At 40.0% G+C, this 25,068-nt stretch overlaps 1 protein-coding gene across 6 annotated transcripts in view; it reads left to right on the forward strand.

Annotated features, from left to right (window-relative positions):
* Positions 1–2,573: 2,573 nt before the first annotated feature.
* Positions 2,574–25,068, forward strand: part of LOC122556682 (glutamate receptor ionotropic, delta-2-like) — a 530,324-nt gene continuing 507,829 nt past the window's right edge. For all 6 annotated transcript variants that reach the window (XR_015759754.1, XR_015759755.1, XM_043703715.2 and 3 more), the window contains exon 1: positions 2,574–3,666. Coding sequence is in view for 4 of the 6 variants with exons in the window: in XM_043703715.2 (XP_043559650.1) it covers positions 3,582–3,666 (85 nt within the window). In the remaining 2 variants the exon portion in view is untranslated. The remainder of the gene's footprint in view (positions 3,667–25,068) is intronic.

Genomic DNA, 25,068 nt, shown 5'->3' on the forward strand with positions numbered 1-25,068 from the left:
ACAGGACAAGCAATGGTGAGGCTCTCCAATCAGATTAGAGAATCCTTCCTGTGCCAGATGGAACCCAAACTAAAATTGCAAAGCAGGAATTCTAAATTAGATTTAAGTGATGTAGAGAAATCAAAATAAATGTTGAGCGATATTCATGGGGCATGGAAAGAAGTTGAGGGAGACATGTTGAAAAAGTAATTAAAAAAGAGCACTTTTGATTTGCACATTAACTATCTTTTGTAGGAAAGAGCTCCCGATTTGTACGTCACGTTTTCAATGATAGAGAAGCTGATTGTTTATTTTTATACCTTGAAAAACCCAATTGTTTCTAAATTGCACCAGCCCCAACTTTTCCAACCACTTTTCGTGGGAACTAACTCGTAAGTACCTTCAAGTTCAAGCCTTTGCAGGAATTTCAGTGTTAATTGTTCTGGACTGGAGCAACATACCCCGTGAATAACAAAGTGCCTTTGACAGCAATTTCCAGATATTTACTTTTAATTGTGCAATTGTAGCCAGGAGCGCTGGCCGCCAGATTCACCTCGCAGCAACAACAAGTGCTGAAAAACTCATTGTTACTAGTATGGCAAACTCCAAGACAATTTAAAGTTCTATTTATATTAAAAAGGATATCCTACTATCACTGAAATAGAATGTAGACTCAAGAGTGTCAAAATAACTTACCATAACATTCAAGACAACTCTAATTTTTTTATTAAAAATCACAACACCAGGTTATAGTCCAACAGGTTTAATTGGAAGCACTAGCTTTCGGAGCGACGCTCTTTGCACCTGATGAAGGAGCGTCGCTCCGAAAGCTAGTGTGCTTCCAATTAAACCTGTTGGACTCTAACCTGGTGTTGTGTGATTTGTAACTTTGTACACCCCAGTCCAACACCGGCATCTCCAAATCATGACTAATTTTTTTGGAATGCTCCATTGGCTGTTAACTAATTTATATGACCACCATTTGTTCATTGTTACCTTCTTTGAGGTCCATAGCTTTAATTATATGCTGACTGTAAGCTGTAGGCCGTACATTGGCATTCTCATGCAGTTTGCCATTTGGGGTGTGGACAGGAATCGTATAGCTAATCAGACTATTCTTTGGAATCTGTGGGTGAGGTTGAAGATCCGAGAGAAGAATGCTCACCGACTGGGTGATCAATGTGGGTATAAAACGCAGCAGGGTACCTTCTGGTCAATTTGCTTTCCATTGCAACTGTCAAAGCATATCGTGTGCCACACGACAATTCATCTTTTCAAACAAGCAGGCCCTTCTCAGGGTCAAGATGGGGCATTAGTGTAAACAATTCAGTTGTACCGTGCCATTTAACGACAATTGCTTCCTATTTATGTCAAGCATTAATATTAATATTAAACCAAAATATCAATATTAAACAAAAAAAGTTGCATTATCAAATTTGTCTTTTTAGTTCCAAACTTCTCTACTTTTTTTCCTCTTTTGCTATTTACAAAAAAGTCAGTGTTTCTAAAACGTCTCATTTTGTTCATTCCGAATTACAATGTCACATTCTCCCTCTCCTTTTTTACTGTCGTCACTCTCATTGCATAGTCTCCGGCACGAATTCCTTTGCACCATCCAAGAACGCTCGCATTCCTTGTCTCCCTTGGCTATTTTCGTGTTGGCTATGTTTAAATCTTTAGCCCCAACTCTTTTATCTCATAAATGCGGCAGTCAGCATCAATTCATCACCTTATCAAGCACCTCGCCTCCTTCCACACCCCCCCACCCCCACCTCCCAAGCTGTGGTACTGCCCTGCTCACATTTCATTTCTTTGCTCTCTTCAGTTTCTGAAGGATTGACACTTACAACCCGGAGCAACATGGAATACCAGTTTCTTTCTGTGACCAGACTGAGAGAATGCAGATCTATGGTGTTAAATAGACAGCGTGTGGGTACGAGTTTCTTGGCTCGAGCTGAACAAGTGGCAATGTAAAAACATTCTGACCAGATGCACGCACCCTGAATGAATGACAAGGAATCCCTCTCTCCGACCACTTGGAATTGTGAAACAAATCGGACAGATTGTAAAGCAGACCCTGCAGGATATCAGTGGAAATGGACATCTGCTGGTCATTTTTGCACTGCCCGAAGTGGAAACAAATACAGAAATTGCTGGAAAAGCTCAGCAGTTAACTCGGATTTCTCTCCACAGAATGCTGCCTGACCTGCTGAGTTTTTCCAGCAATTCCTGTGTTTGTTTATGATTGAACAGCACTCGCAGTTCTTTCGGTGTTTATTTAGAAACGGAAACAAAGTTGGTGGTGGCTAAGGGCAGCTTAATTGCTTTTCATCGAGCGTTGCCGTCGGGAGAAGAAAGAAAAAAGCCAGTTCAATTCGACAATGTCTCCTTTACATGAGTTAGTGGATCCATCCACTTTGAGAGTTACAGTTCGCATACTGGGAGTGAATGAGCTGACATCTCATCAAACAGAGCTTCCCCGTGACGTCATGGCAAACTCGGACTAAAGAGCCAATTGCTTCCATCCCCAATGTCCATTGCCCACATTCCTGCCAAGTTTGTTGCTCGCTTTGAATAAGATGCGCCCCCCCCCCCCCCCCCCCACTCCCCCTCACGTCGGGATGGCCATACTTAGCTCTGTGCCGTGGTTACCATTCCCGGGTCTTTCAGCTCAAACTGCAACTCCATCCAAGTAGGAGGACACATCAAATCGCGTTAATCAGGAAAAAAAAGCTTCAGGGCATTAGTGCCCGTACCAACGAGTGGATGGCTGAGGGGATTTGAGCTTCCTTCATCATGCGCGCTTGGAATGGTGCTAACAATCCGTGTCGAGTTTTCGACCAACACACACACACACACACACATATTCCTGCGTGTCCTGCTTCAGAGAATGCTGCATAACGTCAGTTTCGCTATTTACGCAAATTGAACGTATTCCCATTTATTGCCGCTAGTGGCTGCGTAGACCCGATTTGTCTGGCGTCTCATGTTTTTTTTTGACCGCTTTTAAAGCTTTGTTCCAAGACAATTAATTCAGGAGAGATCGAGGTGACTTGTCCCTCCGCTGCCTTCTCATAGGGAAGGGACTTCCCAACATTAACTGAAATCCAAGCCACGCAAGCACTAGACAGGAAAGGGGCTCCGCAAACGCTCTGCAGTTGGAGATTGTACTATTTCACTGGTTTGTCTGCTCAGCTTTTGGCTTTGGGTTTGGCTGTCATGGGTTTTCTGCTCCTGACAGACGCTGAATCGGTAGCTGCCACTGACGGTGAAATACAGTTCTTTGCCAGATCATGACCATCAGCGGCCGGGGAAGGAGCAGTTCCTGCTGAATCCCGCATCTCTTTTGCTATAGTTTACCTTGGAGTCACTTTTCTTGAAGCGTGGATTCGAGAGACACGCTGCTGTTTTTCTTCATAAAACAAAGTCCGTAAAGTTCCAGAAACGTATTTTCCCGCCGCTGGCAACAAATCACCAGTTTCAACCCAGATGTTTTATTTAGTCGGAGGGAGATTGGATCGCAAGGTTTTGTATTTACGTTATGTGTTCCAAGCAGCGGATGTTCAATGTTACTGCCGTCTCCAGTTGACTGATTAAAGGAAATGGAAGTTTTGGCCGCTCTGATTGTATCCATCTCTTGGATCTTATATCCCGACAGGGTAGCGAGTGATTCCATCATTCACATAGGTAAGACAATCCCGTTTGTTCGCTTTTCTGTAAAAAAAAGGACAGTGAAATTTTGAGTAGATCATAAACACATTAGAATCACTGTTTTACTGATGTGCGTTAACCGTATCCAGTAACCCAGGATTCGCAAATACATTTTCAGAGCGCCCAGGCGGATTCCTGTTTGACTTTGCTGTAAAATCATTCATCGTGTGTTTAGCAGTTGTCATTTGCACTTGTCCAAACGTTTGAAGAATGCAGCAATTTTATCTGCAAGTTAGGTGTAACCTATTGTGAGCTAACGCTACAGACTGTCATTATCCAAGATTGGATGTGGTACGTTACCCATGTTGACTGGATAAATTTTAAAAAATGGATAAAACAGTCAGAAATGAAAGCAATTCTGTAAAGGGCCAATTGAATCGGTAGTCTGCGGATTTGCATAACTTGCAGCGAAGAGATAATGAATGCATTGAAGAGTTGTTTTGGCAAGTCCCCTACGTTCAGTGTAATGGACCAATAAACCAAGTATGAACTGTTAACCTGCTATTGCATACCTGCAAAATATAGGAAAAGGACCAGGACAAGTTGGGTAAATGATGTTACCATGCCTTTTACTTTACGTGGTTCTGACCACACAGGCTATGTGTGAACGGTCCCTTTAGCTGGTCTAAGTGGTATTGGTAGCAATGTGTGTTCCCTGCACTTTGAAGAGTGAGAAAACGGGCTGTAGAATCAGTTCCATTACAACTGTCAATCACGAAGACACGATCCTTACACGGCGAAGCGGGTAGGGGAAAAAAAAAAGAATGATTGGTGAGGTCTGCCGCAGTTCCATTCTGCGGAGGTTGTCATACCCTGTGTTTATACAATAACGGGAAAGGTCGAACCAGTTGGATCAAATGAAGACGAGTGGCCGAGACGCGTTCGTGTTTGAGGTCCAGTCTGTCCATATACCTAGACTGGACGCACAATATTCATTAGAGCCAATGCGCAGCCACTTCATTACAGAGGGATTGCCTTCAGCTCATTGTAAGACAAGTCTGGACCGAGTGAACGAGCGCAAGATCTGGGGAGGCGGTAACAAGAGTTCGGGGGGAGGAAGAGGGTTAGTATGAGGCTAGACGAATTGGACAAGGCAAGACCGGTGAATGGTGTGGGTGGCTTAAGGAAGTGGGCCAGAACAAAGAAGGTGGTAACATGAGGCTTGAGTTGGTGGGGTTGTAGGAGGGACGGGGTGGGGAGTAACATGAGAGGTTTGAGGTACGGATGTGGTAGCACAAGGTTAGAGTATGGGTTTGAAGCTCAGAAGCATTGTGGGAGCCATACAGTGGAAGATGTGCTTCCGCAGACAATACTAACAGGTATCTGAATAAATTTGCCTTCTGTTGGGGTGTGAAGTGAGAGAGTGCAGTCAGTAAGATTTCTACTTGACGATGTGGTACCACCCAGAAAATACTGTGAGGTACATTGAACCATACTTTGAGGCCCTATGCATTGAGAATAATCTGTCATCTCATTGGACTTTGTAAAAACTCTTTCCTGGCTTAAAGATTCTTGCATACACAAAAGTAACAAGTTAGGAGCAACAGTAGGCTATCCAAGTCTCCATCCTTCAGGCTCTCTGCCTGTATTCCTGATGAAGGGCTTTTGCCCGAAACATCGATTTTACTGCTCCTCGGATGCTGCCTGAACTGCTGTGTTTTTCCAGCACCACTAATCCAGTATCCAAGTTTTTAAGCCCATTCTGCCACTCAGGACAAAGATGGCTGTTCGTTTTCATTCTGTATTTCACATTCCCATCTACACCCAATAACCTTATAATCAAGCGAATGAATCAAACGTTGCCTTAAGTATTCTTAAGTAAAAGTACTCAGGTACAGAAGGGTGTCCCCTAATACTGGATTCACCACATGAGGAAACTTCATTTCCAAGTTCACCTTGTCAGGACCATTCAGGATCTTTTAAACTTTAGCCAATCACTCCTCACTCTTCTGAATTCCAGGTACAAACAATGCCAGCCTGTTTAACCATTATCTATAATGTTGCTTGTTCCAGGTGTCAATCTAGTAAATCTCCATTGAGCTGCTTCCAAAGCACTGCTGTCCTTAAATAATGAGACCAAAATCCTACATAATATTTGAGATACAATAGCTTGTATTACTAAAGTATAACATTTTTACTTATGTTCAGTATCGCTCATAATAAAGGAAAACATCCCATTAACCTTTGTGATCATGTGCTCTATCTGCATACTAACTTTTTGTGACCCATGCACTGGAACCAGAATCCTCTGCATGTCAGAATTCTACAATGAATCTCTATTTAAGTAATAATCTGCTTTTTAATTCTTCATGCCAAAGTGAGCAACTTCACATTATCTGCCAAATTTTTATCCACCCACTTAACCAATCTATATTGGTCTGCAACCATGTTATGTCATCTTCATAATATACTTTCTGACCGACTTTTGTGTCACCTGCAAATTTAACTGTCTTGCCTTCAATCACTCCATTCCTGGAGTCCCTACTTGTCGCATCCTAACAATCTGTAAAAGGTCCATTTATGCATGTTTATACATGGTTCCTGTCAGCCACCAAGCAAATAGGTAAATTCCTACAATGTGACCTTTCACTTGTTATAAAAGCTTTGATGTGGCATCTTATCAAATGCTTGCTGGAAATCTAAATATAGTATAACTACAGGTTCTCCTTTATCAGCAGTGTATGTTACTCCTTCAAACAGCATTAATAAATTAGTTAGACATAATTTCCTTTTAACACAATTGTGCAATCTTCCCGATTGCTTTGAGCTTTTCCAAAGCTCAGTTATAATCTTCTTAATGATCAATTTTAACAATTTTCTCATGATCGGTGTCAAACAATGCTTGGTTTTCTCCTCCCGTCATGAAAAAAGGGGTCGTATTTGTGTTTTTTCAGTCCAATGGAACCTTTCTAAAATCCAATTAATTTTGGAAAACTAATATGAAATCAGTATTGCCTCATTAGGTACCTGTTTTAAGACCCTGGCTTGAAGTTTGTCAGGACCGAAGACTTATCAATCAACCACTCCATCAGTTTGCTCAATGTCACTTTCCTAGAAATTAACATTTCCTCTTCCATCAGCCTCCAGTTTTACAGATATTGCTGAAATGTTTGTTATAAACAAAGAGTGCAGGTTCATAGCTACTTGAAAGTGGAGTCACAGGTGGATAGGATAGTGAAGAAGGGGCTTGGTATGCTTTCTTTTATTGGTCAGAGTATTGAATACAGGAGTTGGGAGGTCATGTTGCGACTGTACAGGACATTGGTTAGGCCACTGTTGGCATATTGCGTGCAATTCTGGTCTCCTTCCTATTGGAAAGATGTTGTGAAACTTGAAAGGGTTCAGAAAAGATTTACAAGGATGTTGCCAGGGTTGGAGGATTTGAGCTTTAGGGAGAGGCTAAACAGGCTGGGGCTGTTTTCCCTGGAGTGTCAGAGGCTGAGGGGTGACCTTATAGAGGTTTACAAAATTATGAGGGGCATAGATAGGATAAAAAGAGAAAGTCTTTTCCCTGGGGTGGGGGAGTCCAGGACTAGAGGGTATAGGTTTAGGATGAGAGGGGAAAGATATAAAAGAGACCTAAGGGGTAACTTTTTCACGCAGAGGATGGTACGTGTATGGAATAAGCTGCCAGAGGAAGTGGTGGAGGCTGGTACAATTGCAACATTCAAAAGGCATTTTGATGCGTATATGAATAGGAAAGGTTTGGAGGGATATGGGCTGTGTGCTGGCAGGTGGGACTAGATTGGGTTGAGATATCTGGTCGGCATGGACGGGTTGGACCGAAGGGTCTGTTTCCATGCTGTACATCTCTATGTCTCTATAACCTTGAGAGTGAAGACAAAGACAGAATATTTATGAATTACATTCACCATTTCTTTACTACCTTTTGTTAACTCCTCAATGTCAACTTCTGTAAGACATTTCTTGCTTTTATTCTGGGTATCATTGGCACACAACAAATTGGATACTGTCACATTAAATGCAGTAAATCTTTATTAATTCTCTAACCAATAGTACATCCTCAGTGCTACTTGCTTAGTCACCCTGTAGACAGGTCCGATGCAGGTGATCAACCTTGTAAAGAGGTCACTGACCATGTCTTCAGCATGGCTGACAACACCACCCTACACATTGCATTGGTGAGGTCCTTTTCAAATTTTTTTATTTACATTTTGTCTCTTGTTATGGTTGCGTGCTGCAAAGGTAATGCCTGGTTTTGGTCCATTTAATTTGTTGTTAATTACATTACTGTCCAGTCCAACAGTTTCTGCCAAATGTCCAATAGCTGGGCCCAGTCCCAAGAACTTGCTTCCATGAATACAGACAGTTGTTTTGAAGTATTGCCTCAAACACCGGCATCAATCACCAGTGCTTAAATGAGGGAGATATGTTTATAGCCTTAACACACACAGAACAAAAAGGCCTTCTTCAGACTTCCTTCTCAGCTTAAATAATTTTACAGACTGGCTGATCCAAACAACTGTTTTCACCTAAATTCCCATCCTGGCTCCTTGTTCTCAAACTCATACTGCAGTTATTTAGAAAATTGGTTAACAGGCAGAGAGCAGAGAGTGGAAAATAAATGAGTTTTTCTGAAGTTAGCAGGATGTGATCAGTGAGATATCATAGGATCAGTGCTTGGGCTCCAGCTGTACAATATCCATATCAGTGTTTTGCATGTGAGGAACAATCAAAATATTTCTAAGTTTTCAGATGATCCAAAACTTGGGGGAACATTGGTTATGAGGAGGATGCAAAGACACTGAATGGAATTTAGACAGGTTGAGTGAGTGAGGAAGAATGTGACGCATTGAATATAATATGAATAAGTGAGAGGTTAACCACTTTGGGGGAACAAAGATGCAGTGTATTTAGTAAATGATAAGAAATTGGAAAACGTTGATGTTCAAAAGGACCCGAGGTGTCTTTGTTCATAACTCACTGAAAGCTAGCATTGTAAGTATAGCAAGAAATATGGAAATCAAACAGTATGCTAGCCTTTATAGCAAGAGGAGTTGAGTACAGGAGAAAAGAAGTCTGGCTTCAATTGTCTAGAATGCTGGAGAAACTGCAGCTGGAGTAATGTGTGCTGTTCTTTCTGGTCGCTTTGCCTAAAGAATTACATACTTGTCACAGTGGAAATGCAGTGTGGAGATTCACCATATTGCAGATTGATTACTGTCCTATGAGGAGAAAGGATGTTACTGCTGTTTGTGGGGTCTGGAACTAAGGCACACAGCCTCAGAATAAAAGGCAAGCCATTTGGCACCATGATGTGGAGAAACATTTTCACTCAGAGGGTGTGGTAATCTTTGTTGTTCTTACTCTCGAAAGCCATAGAAACTCAATCATTAAGTTTAACTTTCTTTTACTTTCTACTCTACTGACTCTCGACTGTGTTAATCACTCTTTTTCAATTGCATCTCATATGTAGCTTTGTTGTCTCTCACTTTTATCCATTGCACTCCAACCTCTTCTTCCATTTTCCTTTCCCAGATATCTTTTGGCATTTTCCTTGAATGCAAGTTTCCCCATCTGTACATGATCTTTTGCTGTGTGTTTCTTCTCCTTTATAAATTTTTATCTTTGTGATATGCTTACTGTTTCTTTTATAACACAAATCTAGCTGTATTGTGAGTACTGAGAAGGATATGAAAAATGCTTCAGGGCAAATTCAAAAAAGTTCAGTGAGTAGGTAAATGTTTGGCAGATGCGTTGCAATGTGGATAAATCTGAAGTTGCGCACTTTGGTGGGAAAAGCAGAACAGCAGAGTGCTACATAAGTTATGATGGATTTAAGAAATGTTGATCCACAGTGGGATCTGGGAGCACTTATATACTAGATATACAGCAGGTGCAGGAAGCAGTTTGGAAGTCAAATGATATATTGGGCCTTCATTGCAAGCAGGTTTAAATAAAAAGATTAAGAAGTCTTACTGCAGCAGTGCAAGGATTTGGTGAGACTACACCTGGAATACTGTGTGCAGCTTTGGTCTGTTTACCCAAGAAAAGAGACTTGCCATTCAATGAAGAAAATGCAATCTGAATGTCGTATGAGGAGATATTGTGTCGAATGCGCCTGTATTCACTGGAGTTTAGTAGAATGAAGGGGGTTTTCACTGAAGCATATAAAACTCTTATGGGCCTGGGCCTATTGGACACAGGGGTGATGTGTCCCCTAGCTTCTTGGGGGGAGGGAGTGTGGTGGTGAGATGGGAGAAATGCAGAATGAGGAGTCATGGTCTCAGGTAATGTGATAGGCTATTTTAGAATGAGATGAGGAGAAATTGTTTTATTCAGAGGGTGGTGAACCTATGAAGTTCTCTACACAGAAGACTGTGGAGGCCAAGTTGCTGAATATATTTAAGAAATAAATACATTTTGGGAGGCCAAAAGTATTAAGGGGATTCATGAAAGAGTGGGAATTTTACCTTCAGGTAGAGGATCAGCCATGATCATGTTGAAAGCAGAGCTGGTCTGATGGGCTAAGTGGCCTATGCCCACTCCTGCCCCACTTTCTACATTTCTGTTTGTTCCACCCTTCCCACCCTGCCTTTAATAAAAACAGGAATTGCTGGAAGTCAGTTTTTACAGCATTTGTGGAAAGAAATTGAGCTAATGTTTCAGATCAATACCTTTTTAGTTTAATTTTGCACCTTTTCTCATTCATGCACTTCTCTTTAATCATTAATGCCTTGCTGTCTCATCATCTTGCTTTCTCATCTCCAATTAATCCCTTTCATCTGTGGAGTCAAAGGATTTTTCAGAGCATCTATGTTACTGTAGATGTATATCTGCACACCCTCTGCCAGATGCTCAGGGTTTTCTGAAAGTACTGCAGTTAATAGGCTCTCTATGCTTGGATTATACTTAAGGACTCAAGGCATCTGACACATGGAAATCTTTATTTCACAATTTCCCTGTAATCAAAGCTTTCTCAGATTCACCTGACACTTTTCATTCAATACTGTGCATGTTTTGACTTTCTTTCCATGTGGATTAGCATGCTCTTGAAGGGGGCTCTTGTGCAGTGGCAGTGTCCCTGCAGTTGGCTTTGCATGGCCAGGGTTGACAGTTCACACTCAGAATGAGACACAGCCCGAGTGAGTATATAGTTAGGGGAATTTGGAGGGAATGTGGAAATTCAGTACAGAGGAAAGATGTGCTTTTTTGCTTGCTTTTTTGGTTCATAGTTTATAAAGTCTTTTTACAGGATAAATTGATGCTCAGGACAAAACAAAGAGTGACATTAAAGAAAAACATTATATTCGGTTAATTTGTTGGTAATACTACTTAATTTGACATTTTACAAAATGTTACTATAGGTTAGTTTCAGATTGGAGGGCAATAGGAGAAATATTTACAAGCTACAAACTAAAAGACCTGTGTAAATTGTTTAAAAATCAAAATGAGAACAAAGTAATTAAAATAAAGACCCTGGCCCAGAAGCTGTATTGTACATGCATGATGTGGGAGCTGGTAGACCCCAATGTGGACCACATCTCTAGGTATTTGTTGCTCAAGGAACTCCGACTCAGAATTAATTAGCTGAAGTCTGAGTTTTGAAAACTGCAACACATTAGGGAGCGGGAAAGTTACCTGGATGTTGCATTTCAGGAGGCAGTCACACTCCTTAGATTAACTACTTCAAATTCAGTCAGTGGTCAGTGACAGGAGGGTGTGATTACAAGCAAGGCAGGTAGCGGGATCCAGGAGGTAGTGCTGAAGGAGCCCCAGCTTGTCTAACAGGTTTGAAATTCTTGCTGCCAGTCTGGATAAGAGCAGGGGCTGTAGGGAGGATGAACAACCTGGCCATAGAACCGTGGTACAGGGAACCATTCATGAGGGGGGAGAAAAGAGAAATGTAGTTGTAATCTAAGATAGTATAGTCAGGGGAATAGACACTGTTGTCTGTTGCCAGGATTGAGAATCTCAAAGGCTATGTTGCCTGCCCAGCATCTGGGTTCAGGATATCTCATCTGCGGTGCAGAGGAGTGGGAGGGGAAAGATCCAGTTGTCATGATCCATGAAGGTATCAGTGATAAACGTAGAATGAGGAAACAGGTTCTGCTGAGGGAATATGGGGGGCCAAGGACTAAATTAAAAATCAGAACCAAAAAGGTAATAATTTCTTGATTACAACCTGAGCCACAAGCAAATTAGTACAGGGTCAACAAGTTTAATGAGGTAATTGTGGAGCTCAAATGTTGGTATGAGAGAAATGGGTTCAAATTAATGAGAGGGAAAGAGGGAGCTATTCCGATGGGATGGGCTCCACCTGGCTTATGCTGGGACCAGAGTCGTGGCGAATCACATAACTAGGGTTGTGGATCGGGCTTTAAATTTAACAGTAGGGGCTGTGGGTTCAATTGCATGGAGAATTATGGAAAAAAAAGTATAGGGAGGGCGGGCTCAGCAGATGATATTAAAGTTTCCAGAGCAAGAAATAGGACAGAGAGTATGGAAAAGGTCAGGAATCTAACTTCAGGCAGAGCAGATAAGGCGACAACGAGGAGAAGGGGGACAATCAACACAGGACTGAGGGTGTTGTACAGAAATACATGCAGCGTATGAAACAAAGTAACTGAGCTTGGAGCACAGATTAAAATCGACGGCTACAATGTTGTGAGTGTCACAGAGACGTGGCTGCAAAGGGATCAGGGCTGGGAGCTAAATATCTAAGGTTACACATCCTGTTGAAAGGATAGGCAGATGGGGTGGAATTGCCTTGTTGGTAAGAAATGAAATTAAATCAAAAGCAAGAAGTGATATAAAGTCAGAAGGCATAGAATCTATGTGAGTGGAGCTGAGGACCACAAAGGAAAAAATGACTCCAATAGGAGTTGTGTACAAGCTTCCTAGCAGTAGTCAGGATGTGGGAAAGAATATATATCGGGTAATAGAAAAGAGATACAAAAAATACACCATTACAGTAATCATGGGGGACTTCAATATGCAGATAGACTGGGAAAATCAGATTGGTAGTGAATCATAAGAAAAAAAAGTTCATGCAAAGTTTCCAAGATGTTTTTTTAAAAGAGCAGCTTGCAGTAGATAAGGGAACAGGCAATTCTGGATTAGGTGATGTGTAATGAGGCAGGTTTGATTGTGAGGTGAAGGAACCCCAATGACCAGTGACCATAATATTATAGATTTCACCTTGCAGTATGAGAGCCTGAAGCTGGAATCAGATGTGTTAAAATTGAGTAATGGTAACTACAAAGACACGAGGGAGGAGATGGTGAGTGCTGATTGGAAGGGGGATGACAGTCATACAGCAATGGCAGAAGTTTCAGGGTGAATTTGGGAGGCACAGCAGAAATTCATCCTTAGGAAGAAGAAACATAATAAGAGGAGGACGAGGCAATCATGACTGACAAGGGAAGCCACAGACAGCATAAAAACAGAAGAAAATATGGTGAAGGTTAGTGGAAGTGAGAGGATTGGGAAACTTTTAAAAGCCAGCAGAGGATAACTGAAAAAAGCAATAAGGGAGAAGAGATGAAATATGAGGGTAAGCTAACTAGTAATATAAAAGAAAACTACAAGACTATTTGAAATCCAGAAGATATGAAAGAGACAACAGTTGACTTTGGACCAGTGGAAAATGAGGCTGGAGAAGTAGTAATACTGAACAAAGAAATGGCAGAGGAACTGAAGAGTTACTTTGCATCAGTCTTCACAGTGAAAACACCAGTGGCATACCACAACTTTAAGAGTGTCAGGAGGCAGAGGTGCATGTAGTGATCATCACTAGAAGAAGGTGCTGAGAGATCTGAAGATAGATAAATCACTTGGGCCAAATGAACTATAACCCAGAGTTCTAAAGGAAATAGTTGAGGAGATTGTGGAGGCATTAGTGGTGGTCTTTCAGGAATCAGTGGAGTCAGGCAGAGTCCCAGAAGACTGGAAAATGGCTGATGTACCATCTCTGTTTAAAACGTGAGGGAGGCAGAAGATAGGAAACAGTTGTCTAGATAGCCTGACCTCAGTTGTTCATCAGATTTTAAAGTCCATTATTACAGATGAGAATACTGGATACCTGAAAGTGCATCATGAAATAGAGCCGAATCAACACATTTTCGTCAAAGGGAGGGCATGCCTGACAAATGTGTTAGTATTCTTTTAGCAAGTAATGAGGAAGTTAGACAAAGGAGTGGACATGATATGATTGGATTTCCAGAAGGGCTCTGACAAAGTGGTGCACAGGAAGCTGCCAAATAAGAAAACGTCCATAGGGTTATGGAAAAAGTATTGGTATGGATAGAGGATTGGCTGACTGGCAAAAAGCAGAGAGTAAGAATACAGGAGTCTTTTTTGCAGCTAGTGATTAGTGGAGGTCCACAGGGATCAGTGTTGGGAGCACAACTATTCAGGTTATACATTAATGATCTAGATGAAAGAACTGATAGCATTGTTAAATTTGCAGATGATACAAAGATAGATGGAGGAAGAGGTAGTGTTGAGGAAGCGGGGGTGGGGGGCGGGGTGGAGGTTGCTGCATAAGGATTTCAACAGGCTCGGAGAATGGGTAAAGAAGTGACAGATGGGATACAATGTGGATAAGTGTGAGGTTATGCACTTTGTTAGGAAGAATTGAGGCATGGACTATTTTCTAAACAGGGAAAGGTTTTGGAAATCTGAAACAAAAAGGGACTTGGGTGTCCTGGTTCAGGATTCTGTTAAAGTCAAGAAGCAGGTTAATTTGGCAGTTAGGAAGGCAAATGCAATGTTAGCATTCATTTGTAGAGAGCTGGAATACAAGATCAGGGATGTGCTACTGAGATTATATAAGGCTCTGGTCAGACCATATTTGGAATATTGTGAGCAGTTTTGGTCCCTGTATCTAAGGAAGGATGTGCTGACATTGGAGAGGGCACAGAAGCAGCTTGTAAGAATGATCCAGGGGATGAATGGTGTGTGATATGAGGAGTGTTTGAGGACACTGGGTCTGTACTTGATGGGGTTTAGAAGGATGAGATTGGAATTCTGATTGAAACTTACAGAATACTGACAGGTCTAGATAGACTGGATTGGAGAAAAGTTTGCACTAATAGGAGAGACTACGGTCCAAGGGCACAACCTTAGAGTGAAAGGACAGCCCTTTAGAATTTAAATGTAGAGAAATTTCTTCAGCCAATCTGTGGAACCCATTGCCACAGAACTCTGTGGAGGCCAAGTCATTGAATGTATTTAAGACTGAGATAGATTCTTGATTGGTAAGGGGATCAAGAGTCGCTAGGAGAGGGCAGCAGAATGAAGAATTGAGAAATAGATCAGCCATGATTGAATGGCAAAGCAGACATGCTCAGCTGAATAGCTGAATGGGCTAAGAGACGCGAGTTCAAGTCCCACCTACTCCAGCTGTGTATCATAATACCTCTGAACAGGCTGATTTAAAAACATTTGATCTATTTTTGATTTACAATGTGTTTAACAAAAGTGGATACGATTTATCTTACTCCAATGCTTCTGTCTCCCAAAACGTCCACTAAGCTAATTTTTTCTGCTCTGAAATACGTACAAAGCAGTCAGAGTTATCATTGAAATGCAAGAAACAGAACAATCTAACAAACAGTTTGACTTGCTCGAGCTTTGTACTGAGTGTGGTTTTCTCAGTTGGAGGTTTTTAATACATCCAATTTGTTGAGAATCCTCCCATCATGGGCACCTCACAAAAGCAGCACACGTGTTTAAGCTTTTTCCAACCCTTATTTCACATTCGATTTGTCTGAGTTCTGATCGGAAAGCTACTTCCCTTGTATGTTATTGAAAATTTTCACCATTTACATCTTGCATCACTGAATTAGTACAGTTGCAGCCGAACACTTAATTTTGATTGGGGTAAATTGCTTGCAAATAAATCTGTTGGGCGCCTACTACATAGATGAGATAATGGAAAGCATCACACTGTTAGTTCACTTCATTTCATCATCAACTATTCAAGATTTATTTATAAACAAAATGCTACACACATATGACTTTGACAAAATGCCAACATCACAAAATGAATATGAAAGAGCTGGAATCTATCCATGAGAAAAATCATACTCTTTTCAAAAAGCTGCTTTCTTCGGGTTCTTGCAAGAGCTAATTTGGAATGTGTACATATTTTGGGTCAAGGTATATGACTCTTGTGCATCAATACAATTGAAGCTCACTTTGCCAGTACTAAGGATGAACATCTAGAACAGAGACACTGATCACATAGAACTAATCTGCTCTGAAACAATTGCTTCCAAAAATCTGCTGAACAAAGTTTTAAGTTTCCACTTTGGCATGGTTTGGAATGGCTCTAAATAGAGACTTACATTTGCTTTTCCTGTAACTTAGTGCAACTTGAAATTTTCAGGACCAGTGTAGGGTTTTTTTTGTTTGTGCTGTCAGTTAAAGATGACCCTTTGTGGTATTTAATAGGGTTCTGGTGGGAAGTAGGCGATTATTGAGACTGACTCAATCCTGGAAGGTTCTGCTGCAAATGATGCGTTGAGTTTTACACAAGTTGCTGATTTGGAATTTCTCCTGCTCAAGGTTTTTTGTTTTCTCTGCTTCCAACAGCTGTTTAATTTTGAAGCAGGCCATCTTATATTGTCCTGGTTTGTGCTGCATGCAGTGATCCTGGATGAGCTGCTGAAAGAAGGGCTGCACAGGAAGAGAATGCAACATGAACTGTAAGGTTGTGTTTCTAGTATCCGAATTTACAATCCTTCTTTCAGACAGGATATAAATGTTTTAGAGCCAGTTCAGAGAAGATTCACTCATCTGACACCTATGACACGGAGTGGAGTGGTTGGTTATCAAATGCGGACAGGCTTTATCCTTTGAAGTTTTGAAGAATGAAAGATGGTCTTATTGAGATATTTAAGTTCCTGAGAGGACTTGACATGATGAATGTTTCCTTCTCTGGAGAGAATAAAACTAGGGAACACTGGCTTAAAAATAAGAGGCCTCTACTTAAGATGGAGGTGATAAGAAATGTTCTCATGATTTCTTTCAAAGAGTCATGAGTCTTTGGAACTCTCTTCCCCAGGGAGCGGTGAAGGCAGGGTCATTGAATAACTTGAAAGCAGATTCTTCAACAACAAAGCAATCAAAGGTTACTGAGGCTGGCGAGAATATAAGAGTTCAAGCCAGAGTGGAGCAGGCTTCAAGGTACTCTTGCTCCTACTTATTATGTTTACAGGTAATTTACTAAGTTCCTGTTGGATTATTTTGTTTTGATTTTGATTTTATTGTCATGTGTATTTTACAGTAAGAATATAATAAAACACAGTGAAATGTTTTCATTTGTCATCAGGAAATGGTGCCATTTTGAATCATTTAAGAATAAGGGGAAAAAAGAAAGAGGTAGCTTGAAGAGAGTCCATCAATCCTGAGCTAGCTCATCGCCATCAACAACACCATCCAGGAGGAGAAAGTGAGGACTGCAGATGCTGGAGATCAGAGTCGAGAATGTGTTGCTGGAAAAGCGCAGTAGGATCGGCATTTCCCGATGGGCTTATGCCTGAAAAGTCAATTCTCCTGCTCCTCAGATGCTGCCTGACCTGCTGTGCTTTTCCAGCACCACACTCTTGACTGTGCTGCCACCCCTCTGCCACCACTTCGTTGCTGTCTACATTGGACCCTACCACCGCTGAAGTTACTGATCCTCAGGTGTCATCTTTGCCATTGGGCTGGTATACCTCTGCCACCACCTACGCCAGACCAATCAACGTCAGAGTCACATTTCACCACTGGACCCACATCATTGATGTTGCCGTGATGCCCTTCCACCACCAATTCAGCAGTACTGGTGCCAAACCCAACTAGCATCGAAGTCGTCAATCTTCAGATGCCATCTTATCCTATTGGAGCAACGTCGACAATGTCGCCTTTGCTGATGGAGCAGCCACCAATTCCAGATCCTGTGCTTGCACTGGAAAACTAACTAGTGGTTCACTCTCCTCTGTGCTGGGCCCACTCAAGGTCTGTGCCCTGGTCTGGGTTTGAGGTCCACACCCTGGGTTTAGTTTGAGGTTCACATGCTGAGCTCTCACCACCACCAATGTTGTCCAAACTCAGGACAAATAAGTTAAAAAAGAAGGAAAAACAGAGGAAAAAGAAGGAAAAAAAATAGTCGGAGCATACAAGCTCCAGTACAGGGGCCCTATTCCGCCACCATCTTGGACATAACATTTTCGTCTACAATGTTGTCATTGTGGCACAAAATGGTACCCCATGTAACTCACAACTCTTAGAACCTAATGGAACTGCAGACTGATGACCGCCAAATAAATATTAGGAGCTTTCTGACTATCTGGTGTCCACCACAGTATATCCTGTGGTTATGTACAAGTTCTACATTGATGGAATATAATCCATTTGTATTCATAAGTATGGTTGCATTGCACAAAAATTCCTTGTGGCCAAATATGGTAGAACAATATATTGGAATTTTTGGAAAGCTTGTCATTTTGGAAGAGTGATTAATCTTTGACTATTGATTCTGGCCCTCCATAGGGAAAACAATACGTCTTTTGTCCTGGCAAAGAGTGAATAATTTGTTTGATACTTGCAACGCTGTGTTATGTATTGGGCTTATCTGACTGCTCTGAAAGTATTCTGGCATAGAAAGCAAGATGGACTTTCACAAACAAAGTTCAGTGCAAAGAAGTTTTGAGTTCTGATTATAGGAAATGATAAAGCTTTGTGATTGCCTTCCTGCATAAATACAATAAAGTAATGAATACATTGTTACACATGTGTGTCGAGATAACTGAGGAGTAATCTATATACATCTCTTTGGGTATGCACAGTTCTGCTATGCTCTGCTCCAGAGTATTTGCACCTGCCTCTGCTGATAAGATGTAGAATTCATCCTTCAGCTTTCCGAGGATGCAAGGAATTTATTGAGGGATGAGCTTTTTATGCTAGGTTAACAGTTACTGATTACTATAAAATTCCTTTGAATTGACAAAATACAAACAACAAGCTAAATAAACCCTAGAAAATTAGGCTATAAATTGAGCAATTTTAAAAGACAGGAGGTGATAATTTGGTACCAATAAATGTGAGTCATGTTATCATTTACAGAAAAGGTTCACTAATGTATTTTAGGGAAGGAAACGTGCTGAAACCTCCTGTATAATGTATGACTCTTCAATTGACTCTGAACGTCTCTCTAAATTGTCTGATAAGACATTTTACTGAGGACATTGAAGGATGGCAATAAATTTCAGCCTTGCTTATGGCATTCCACATGCTCAACCTGGAACTTATTTTATAAAATCTAGGTCCTAATAAACCTCCAAAATGTAATGCAAGGCAAGTGCAGAAGCATGGCTAAGGAAAAATATGTCTGTCAAAAATTTCAAAAATATCAATTCAACTTTAGCAATGCTTAGTACCTTCTGCTGGCTATGGGTCCAAGGAGTAGTGGTGGAATGGCCTACTCCAGTAAACCTGCACTGCCATTCAATGTGATCGTGGTTGATCCTTCATTTATATGCCTTTTCCTTCAACATCCTTTTACATTATTGATATTAAGAAATCTATCAATCTTTACCTTACGCACATCCAATGATTGAGCTTCCATAGTCCTCTGGACAACATTTTTGACAACCTTTCACCTAATCTCAGATTTAAGTGCTTTCCTTCTTATTTTGAATATGTCCCATAGTTCTCTTTTCCCCAACAAGGGGATACATCTTAACTGCATATATCCTGTCTATCCCTTTAAGTATTTGTAGTATTCAACGTGATCAGCTCTCATTCTTTAAAACTCTAGAGAATACCTGTCAAGTTTTTCAAATCCATGTTAATAGGACAGTCCAACTGTTCCAGCAACAGGGGAAACTTTATTGTAGTCTTACTTTCTATGGCAATAAAGTAAGGAGGCCCAAACTGCATACAATACTGCAGGCACAGTCTAACCAAGGTTCTTTGCAATTGAAGCAAAACATAAGACCATAAGACATAGGAGTGGAAGTAAGGCCATTCGGCCCATCGAGTCCACTCCGCCATTTAATCATGACTGATGGGCATTTCAACTCCACTTACCAGCATTCTTCCCATAGCCCTTAATTCTTTGTGACATCAATAATTTATCAATCTACTACAAAACATTACTACTTCTTCACTGACAATGACTTGTGCTAAAGGCTAATTTACCATTGGCCTTCCTAATTACCTGCTGTACCTGCACGTTAGCAATCAGTGAATACTTTGAAACCTTTTGCCACTGAAGAAATATTTTGCACACCTGTTTTTCCTGTCACCGTGAATAATCTCCTCACGTTTTCCCACTTCAAATTCCATTTGTTACATTCTCTCCTATATATCTGTCCAAATCTTCTTGAAGCCACTTTTCATCCTCTCAGCACATATTCCCATTCATGCCAAGTCATCGCAAATGTGTAAATGTTACATTTGATCCCAACATCCAAATTATCAGTTTAAATATTGTGAACAACCAGGACCCAAATACTGATCTCTTGTTACATGCCACAGCCTGCCAATATGAGAATGATTCATTTATTCCTATTCTATTTGTTGCTGTTAACCAATCCTTATCCATGCCAATACATTACCTCCAACCCTTTGTGCTTTAGTTTTGAAAAGCAACCCCTTCAAGGGGACTTTATGAAAAAATTCTGAAAATTCAAGTATATTGTGTTTATAAACTTCCATTCATCAATCCTAGTAGTAACATCCTCAAAAAACTTCAACAGATGATTTAAACAGTTTCCATTGACTAATCATGCTGCCTGTGCTCATTATTATCCAAGAATTAATTTATGATCCCCTTTATAATAGATTTCAGCATTTCTCCAACTAGAAATGTAAGTACAACTGGTCTGCAGTCCCTGTTTTCTCTTTTGTTTCCTTCTCAAATAGTTGGGTTACATTTGCTACTTTACTTATCTGTAGGACCATTCCAAAATCTACAGAAGTTTAGAAGATCATAAAAGCCTCAACAGTCTCCATAGCTATCTCTTTTAAATTGTGGGATGTGGATTAGGCCCTGAGGACATATAAACCTTCAGAACCAACAATTTCTCTAACACAACTTTTTTTCTAACATTAATTTCTTTCAATTCTTCAATCTTTAGTTCCATGGATCTCTAATTCTGGGATGTTTTTTATCTGTTTTAGTGAAGACAGACACAAAGTAATAATTTAGCTTCTCTGCCACGTCCCTATAAATTCTCCTGACTCTGCCTGAGTCAGACTGATATTTTCCTTAGCCAAAATGTCTCCTTTTTAGATACCTATCAAAGTTTTGAGTTGGTTGTTATGTTTTTGCTCATTTACATTTCAAAATCTATTCTCATTTTCTTTATCAGTTTCTTGATTCTCCTTTGCTGTATTCTAAAGTTCTCCCAATCCTCAGATTTATAACCAGTTATGGCAGCTTTATAGGCAATACATTCTTTTTCTTTTGGTCCATGTGTGGCAGTTTCTTTTGCAACTGGAAACCAGTGCATTTTCTAATATAACAAATTGATATACATAGAACTACTGATCTGCTGCATAGCCATTCTTATAGGGAACACTGTTTATTGGCATTTACTTTAAATCTTATAGAATCCTTAACTTCTTTTGTTCGCCATGGTTGAATGATTTTTTATGCTTCTTTTGTATCCTGAAGGAATGTGTAGTTGCTATAAAGTATCGAATAAATCTTTAATGATTATCCATTGCCTGCATAATAACATACTTAGTTGATGCATTTCCCACATCCTCCTCAGACAATTTGTCTGTTGTGCCTTCTCAAATTCCTTTGTCAAATTTATCACCTTGGCTTCAATTGAACTACGTTAAATAATAACGTGCAATCGTACTTTTATTCCCTCAATGTTATTTTTGCAACAAGCTTAGCACTTTTTTGAGACATAATATGAGATCTAAAAAAGCTCATTCTTTAGTTGGTTCCTCAATGTACTGCTCTAGAAAACTATCCCAAACACTGGCTGGAAACACAGCCTCCACAACATGAGAGCTCATTAAGATTATCCAGTTTTTATGCAGATTGAAGTCACCCTAAATAAAAACCAACAAATGCTGTAAATCGGAAACAAAAACAGAAGTTTCTGGAAGAGCTCAGCAGGTCTAGCAGCATAGAGTCACACAGTCATACAGCATGGAAACAGACCCTTCAGTCCAAACTGTCCATGCTGACCATAATCCCGAACTAAACACATTTCACCTGCCTGCTCCTGGCCCATGTTCCTCCATGCTTTCCTATCCATGAATTGATTCAAATGTTTTTTTAAATGTTGTAATTGAACCTGCATCCACCACTTCCTCAGAAAGTTCATTCCACATGTCTTTGTTAAATCTCCCTCCCCCCATCTTAAAAATATGCTCCCTAATCTTGAAATCTCTCATTCTAGGGAAAAGCCAACTACCATTAACTCTGTCTACACCTCTCATTATTTTATGCACTTCTATCAGGTCACTTTTCAACATCCTACGCTCCAGGAAGAGTCACCGGACCCATCTTCACAGATGTTGCCACACCTGCTGAGCTTCTCCAGCAATGTCTGTTTTTGTTTCTGATTTAAAGCATCTGCAGTTCTTTCAGTTTTTACATAGTTCCAAATTCCCTGGCTGCTCCACATTTTCACTACCCCTTTGAAACCTATGAATGATTCCTCCCACTGTTTCCTTTTATCTCCAATCGTACAGATCCTGTATTTTGCTGTTCCGATCTGAGATTCTCCCCTACTAATGTATTAATCCCATCACTTATTTCAAGTGCAATACATACTCCTTTGTTTTTGTTCTTTTCCTTTTTGCCAGTCCTTCCTAAATGTGCTATGTCCATAAAAAAATCAATTCCCAATCTTGGTCACCTTGCAGTCAGGCTTCTGTAATGTCAATTACTTTATAACCATTCACCCCTATTTGTGGCTATAGAACACCTACCTTATTGTGAATGTTGCAATTTAAAGTCCAGTTGATACATGCCTTCGTTTCACCTGTTTTGTAATTTCACTTGCCACTTTTCTTAAATTTGCCCAGATTGCTTTGCAGAATACGAAACCAATTGTCACAGATTTTATGGTGTTTATTTCCAAGCATGCCTGCAGAGCAGAAGTGTTACTTAAATTGTTTTGGATTTTTCTTTGACCTTAAAATTCACATTTAAATATTACTGCAAATAGAGAAATCATCAGCAATTAACCAAAGGGAGAAATGACTTGCGGGTCTTTTCCTGATTTTCAACCTTCGTAATTATAATTTATAAGGTGATTTTGAAATACAGGTTAGATCTGAACTGGAGTATTGTGTTCTATTCTGAGGATCATGGTTTCGGAAGGCTGATTTACAGAGGATGCCTGAAGGACTTCAGTTATATCTGAAGCAGCTGGAGTTGTTCTCCTTTGGAGTAAAAAACATTAACAAGTTTTGATAGAGGAGTTCATAGTTATGCATAGGTTTATTTCGTAAATAAGGAAAATCTATTTATAAGGGCAAAAAAATAACAGTAGACAGCGAACAAACTTAAGGTGATAGGCATGAGAACATATTCTTTTCTACTTGTGTTGTGATCTGAATGGAATTCCTGACATATCCAGGATCCATAATAACTTTTAAAAGTAAATTGGATAAGTATGGGCTGACAGGTCTGTTCCAAAGCTGTACTGATCTATGTTTGTATGCATGTTTGTATTGTCAGGAGAAAGAAATAATGGGCTATTAGGTCAGAATCAGGTTATGCTATAATTGGATAGTTTTCAAAACCAGCACAGCCATAATTGACTGCATAAGTATTTGTGCTGTATCATTTTATGATTCTCTGCTTATATATAGTTACAATTTGCTTACTATTATTCATATTTATAGCAAAATAAATTGATCCGTGTTTCATCATCCAAACTCGCATTTTTGCAGACACAATGCCAGAACATTAATGATGACCCTTCTACCATAATATTTTATACTGGAGAATGCACAGTTAGTCCACCTTTGTCTATTCTGGGATTTTAAAAATATTAAAATGGTTTATTACCAGCAATTATAATTACACTGAAGTAAAAATCATTGATGAGAAACTAGCAATGTACTATATAAACTACTGGAATTATTTTGCTTTTGTGTTCTTTAAAGTACATTCTTATGAAATCTGATAGCCAAGATCTTCAGAGGAAGACTAGTATTTTTTGTGTGTGGTTGAGACAAGTCCTCTCTCATACTCGATGAACTCTGCCAAATACAGTATCAGAAAGTGTTGAATGCTAAACAGTGTGATTGGAAACCTCACATCTGTTCACTCATCCTTCTGGGTATCCAAGATGGAATACAACAAACAAGATCAAAAGGACTATCACAACTAGGCAAGTAATTATGTCATCCAACATTATTATTCAACTTGAAGAATGTCAACAGAAGCCCCTTGTCTCTTGGCTTTGTTTAATTTTGACACTTAACTTGCATATTAAATAGTTTGATTTTTTATGATGGCAATATAGTGTCTGACATTCAGCCACACATTCCATATGCATTTAAATCTGAGTGAATTGCTGATGCAATTAACTTGCAAACATAGGCAAACAGTAGTAGTGTTGGGAATCATTAACTGTCTCATCCTAAGCTAATACATATTCCTAAATGCATTTGTGCGCTGTCTTGTTTCCTATCAAAGCTGAAATTATTTCTTAATAGGATATAATTGAAAAGAAATTAAATCTATATATGACCAGCCTGACTTCATGACAAATAATAGGAATAACATATAATATCCCAGTGGATAGAGCACTGGACTAGAAATTGAGAGCTCAACTCAACTATGTTTAGTAGCAACTGGATTGTTTGATTACTACAGAAGGTCCAACACTAGATTCTTGGGATATTAAAAGATTAAAATAAAAGCAGTCTGATGCATTTTTCCCAAGAACAAATTGAAATTAAATATCTGGGATACATTTCATGCAATGTGGCGTGAAAGTTTTTTTGAAGTTAACATTATTTTATGGAATACCTTTCTGGATTGAAGATGGGAGAATTTTAGGAAGTACATCACTGCAGTGAACCACTGGATTGTGTTTCATCTTGAACTAAAATTCAAATGCAAACCAGCCAGAAGGTTTGTAGATCTCCTCTGCGGTGTGAAGCGCATTATGAAATCATTTTGGGTAATTTCAACTTGGTTGCTGATGAATGTGAACTGAAAACACAGACATTCTCTCTATGGGACTGTGTAGGGCTATACTTTCCCAGCTCTTGAATGAAGTGGGAACGGATAGGTCAGTTAGGAAAACACGGCGAGAACAGAAAAGGAGGCACAAAGTGAGTGACATTGAGAGAAAATGTCCAATTTTATCATCAAAATTTTAACAGTGAGATGAGAATTTTGCTAACGGAATGGGGGAAATTTTTTTTTGCAGGTAT

The sequence above is a fragment of the Chiloscyllium plagiosum genome, unplaced genomic scaffold (assembly GCF_037043375.1).
Source record: "Chiloscyllium plagiosum isolate Xiang-an unplaced genomic scaffold, Cpla_swu_hap1 HiC_scaffold_16, whole genome shotgun sequence".
NCBI lineage: Eukaryota > Metazoa > Chordata > Chondrichthyes > Orectolobiformes > Hemiscylliidae > Chiloscyllium > Chiloscyllium plagiosum.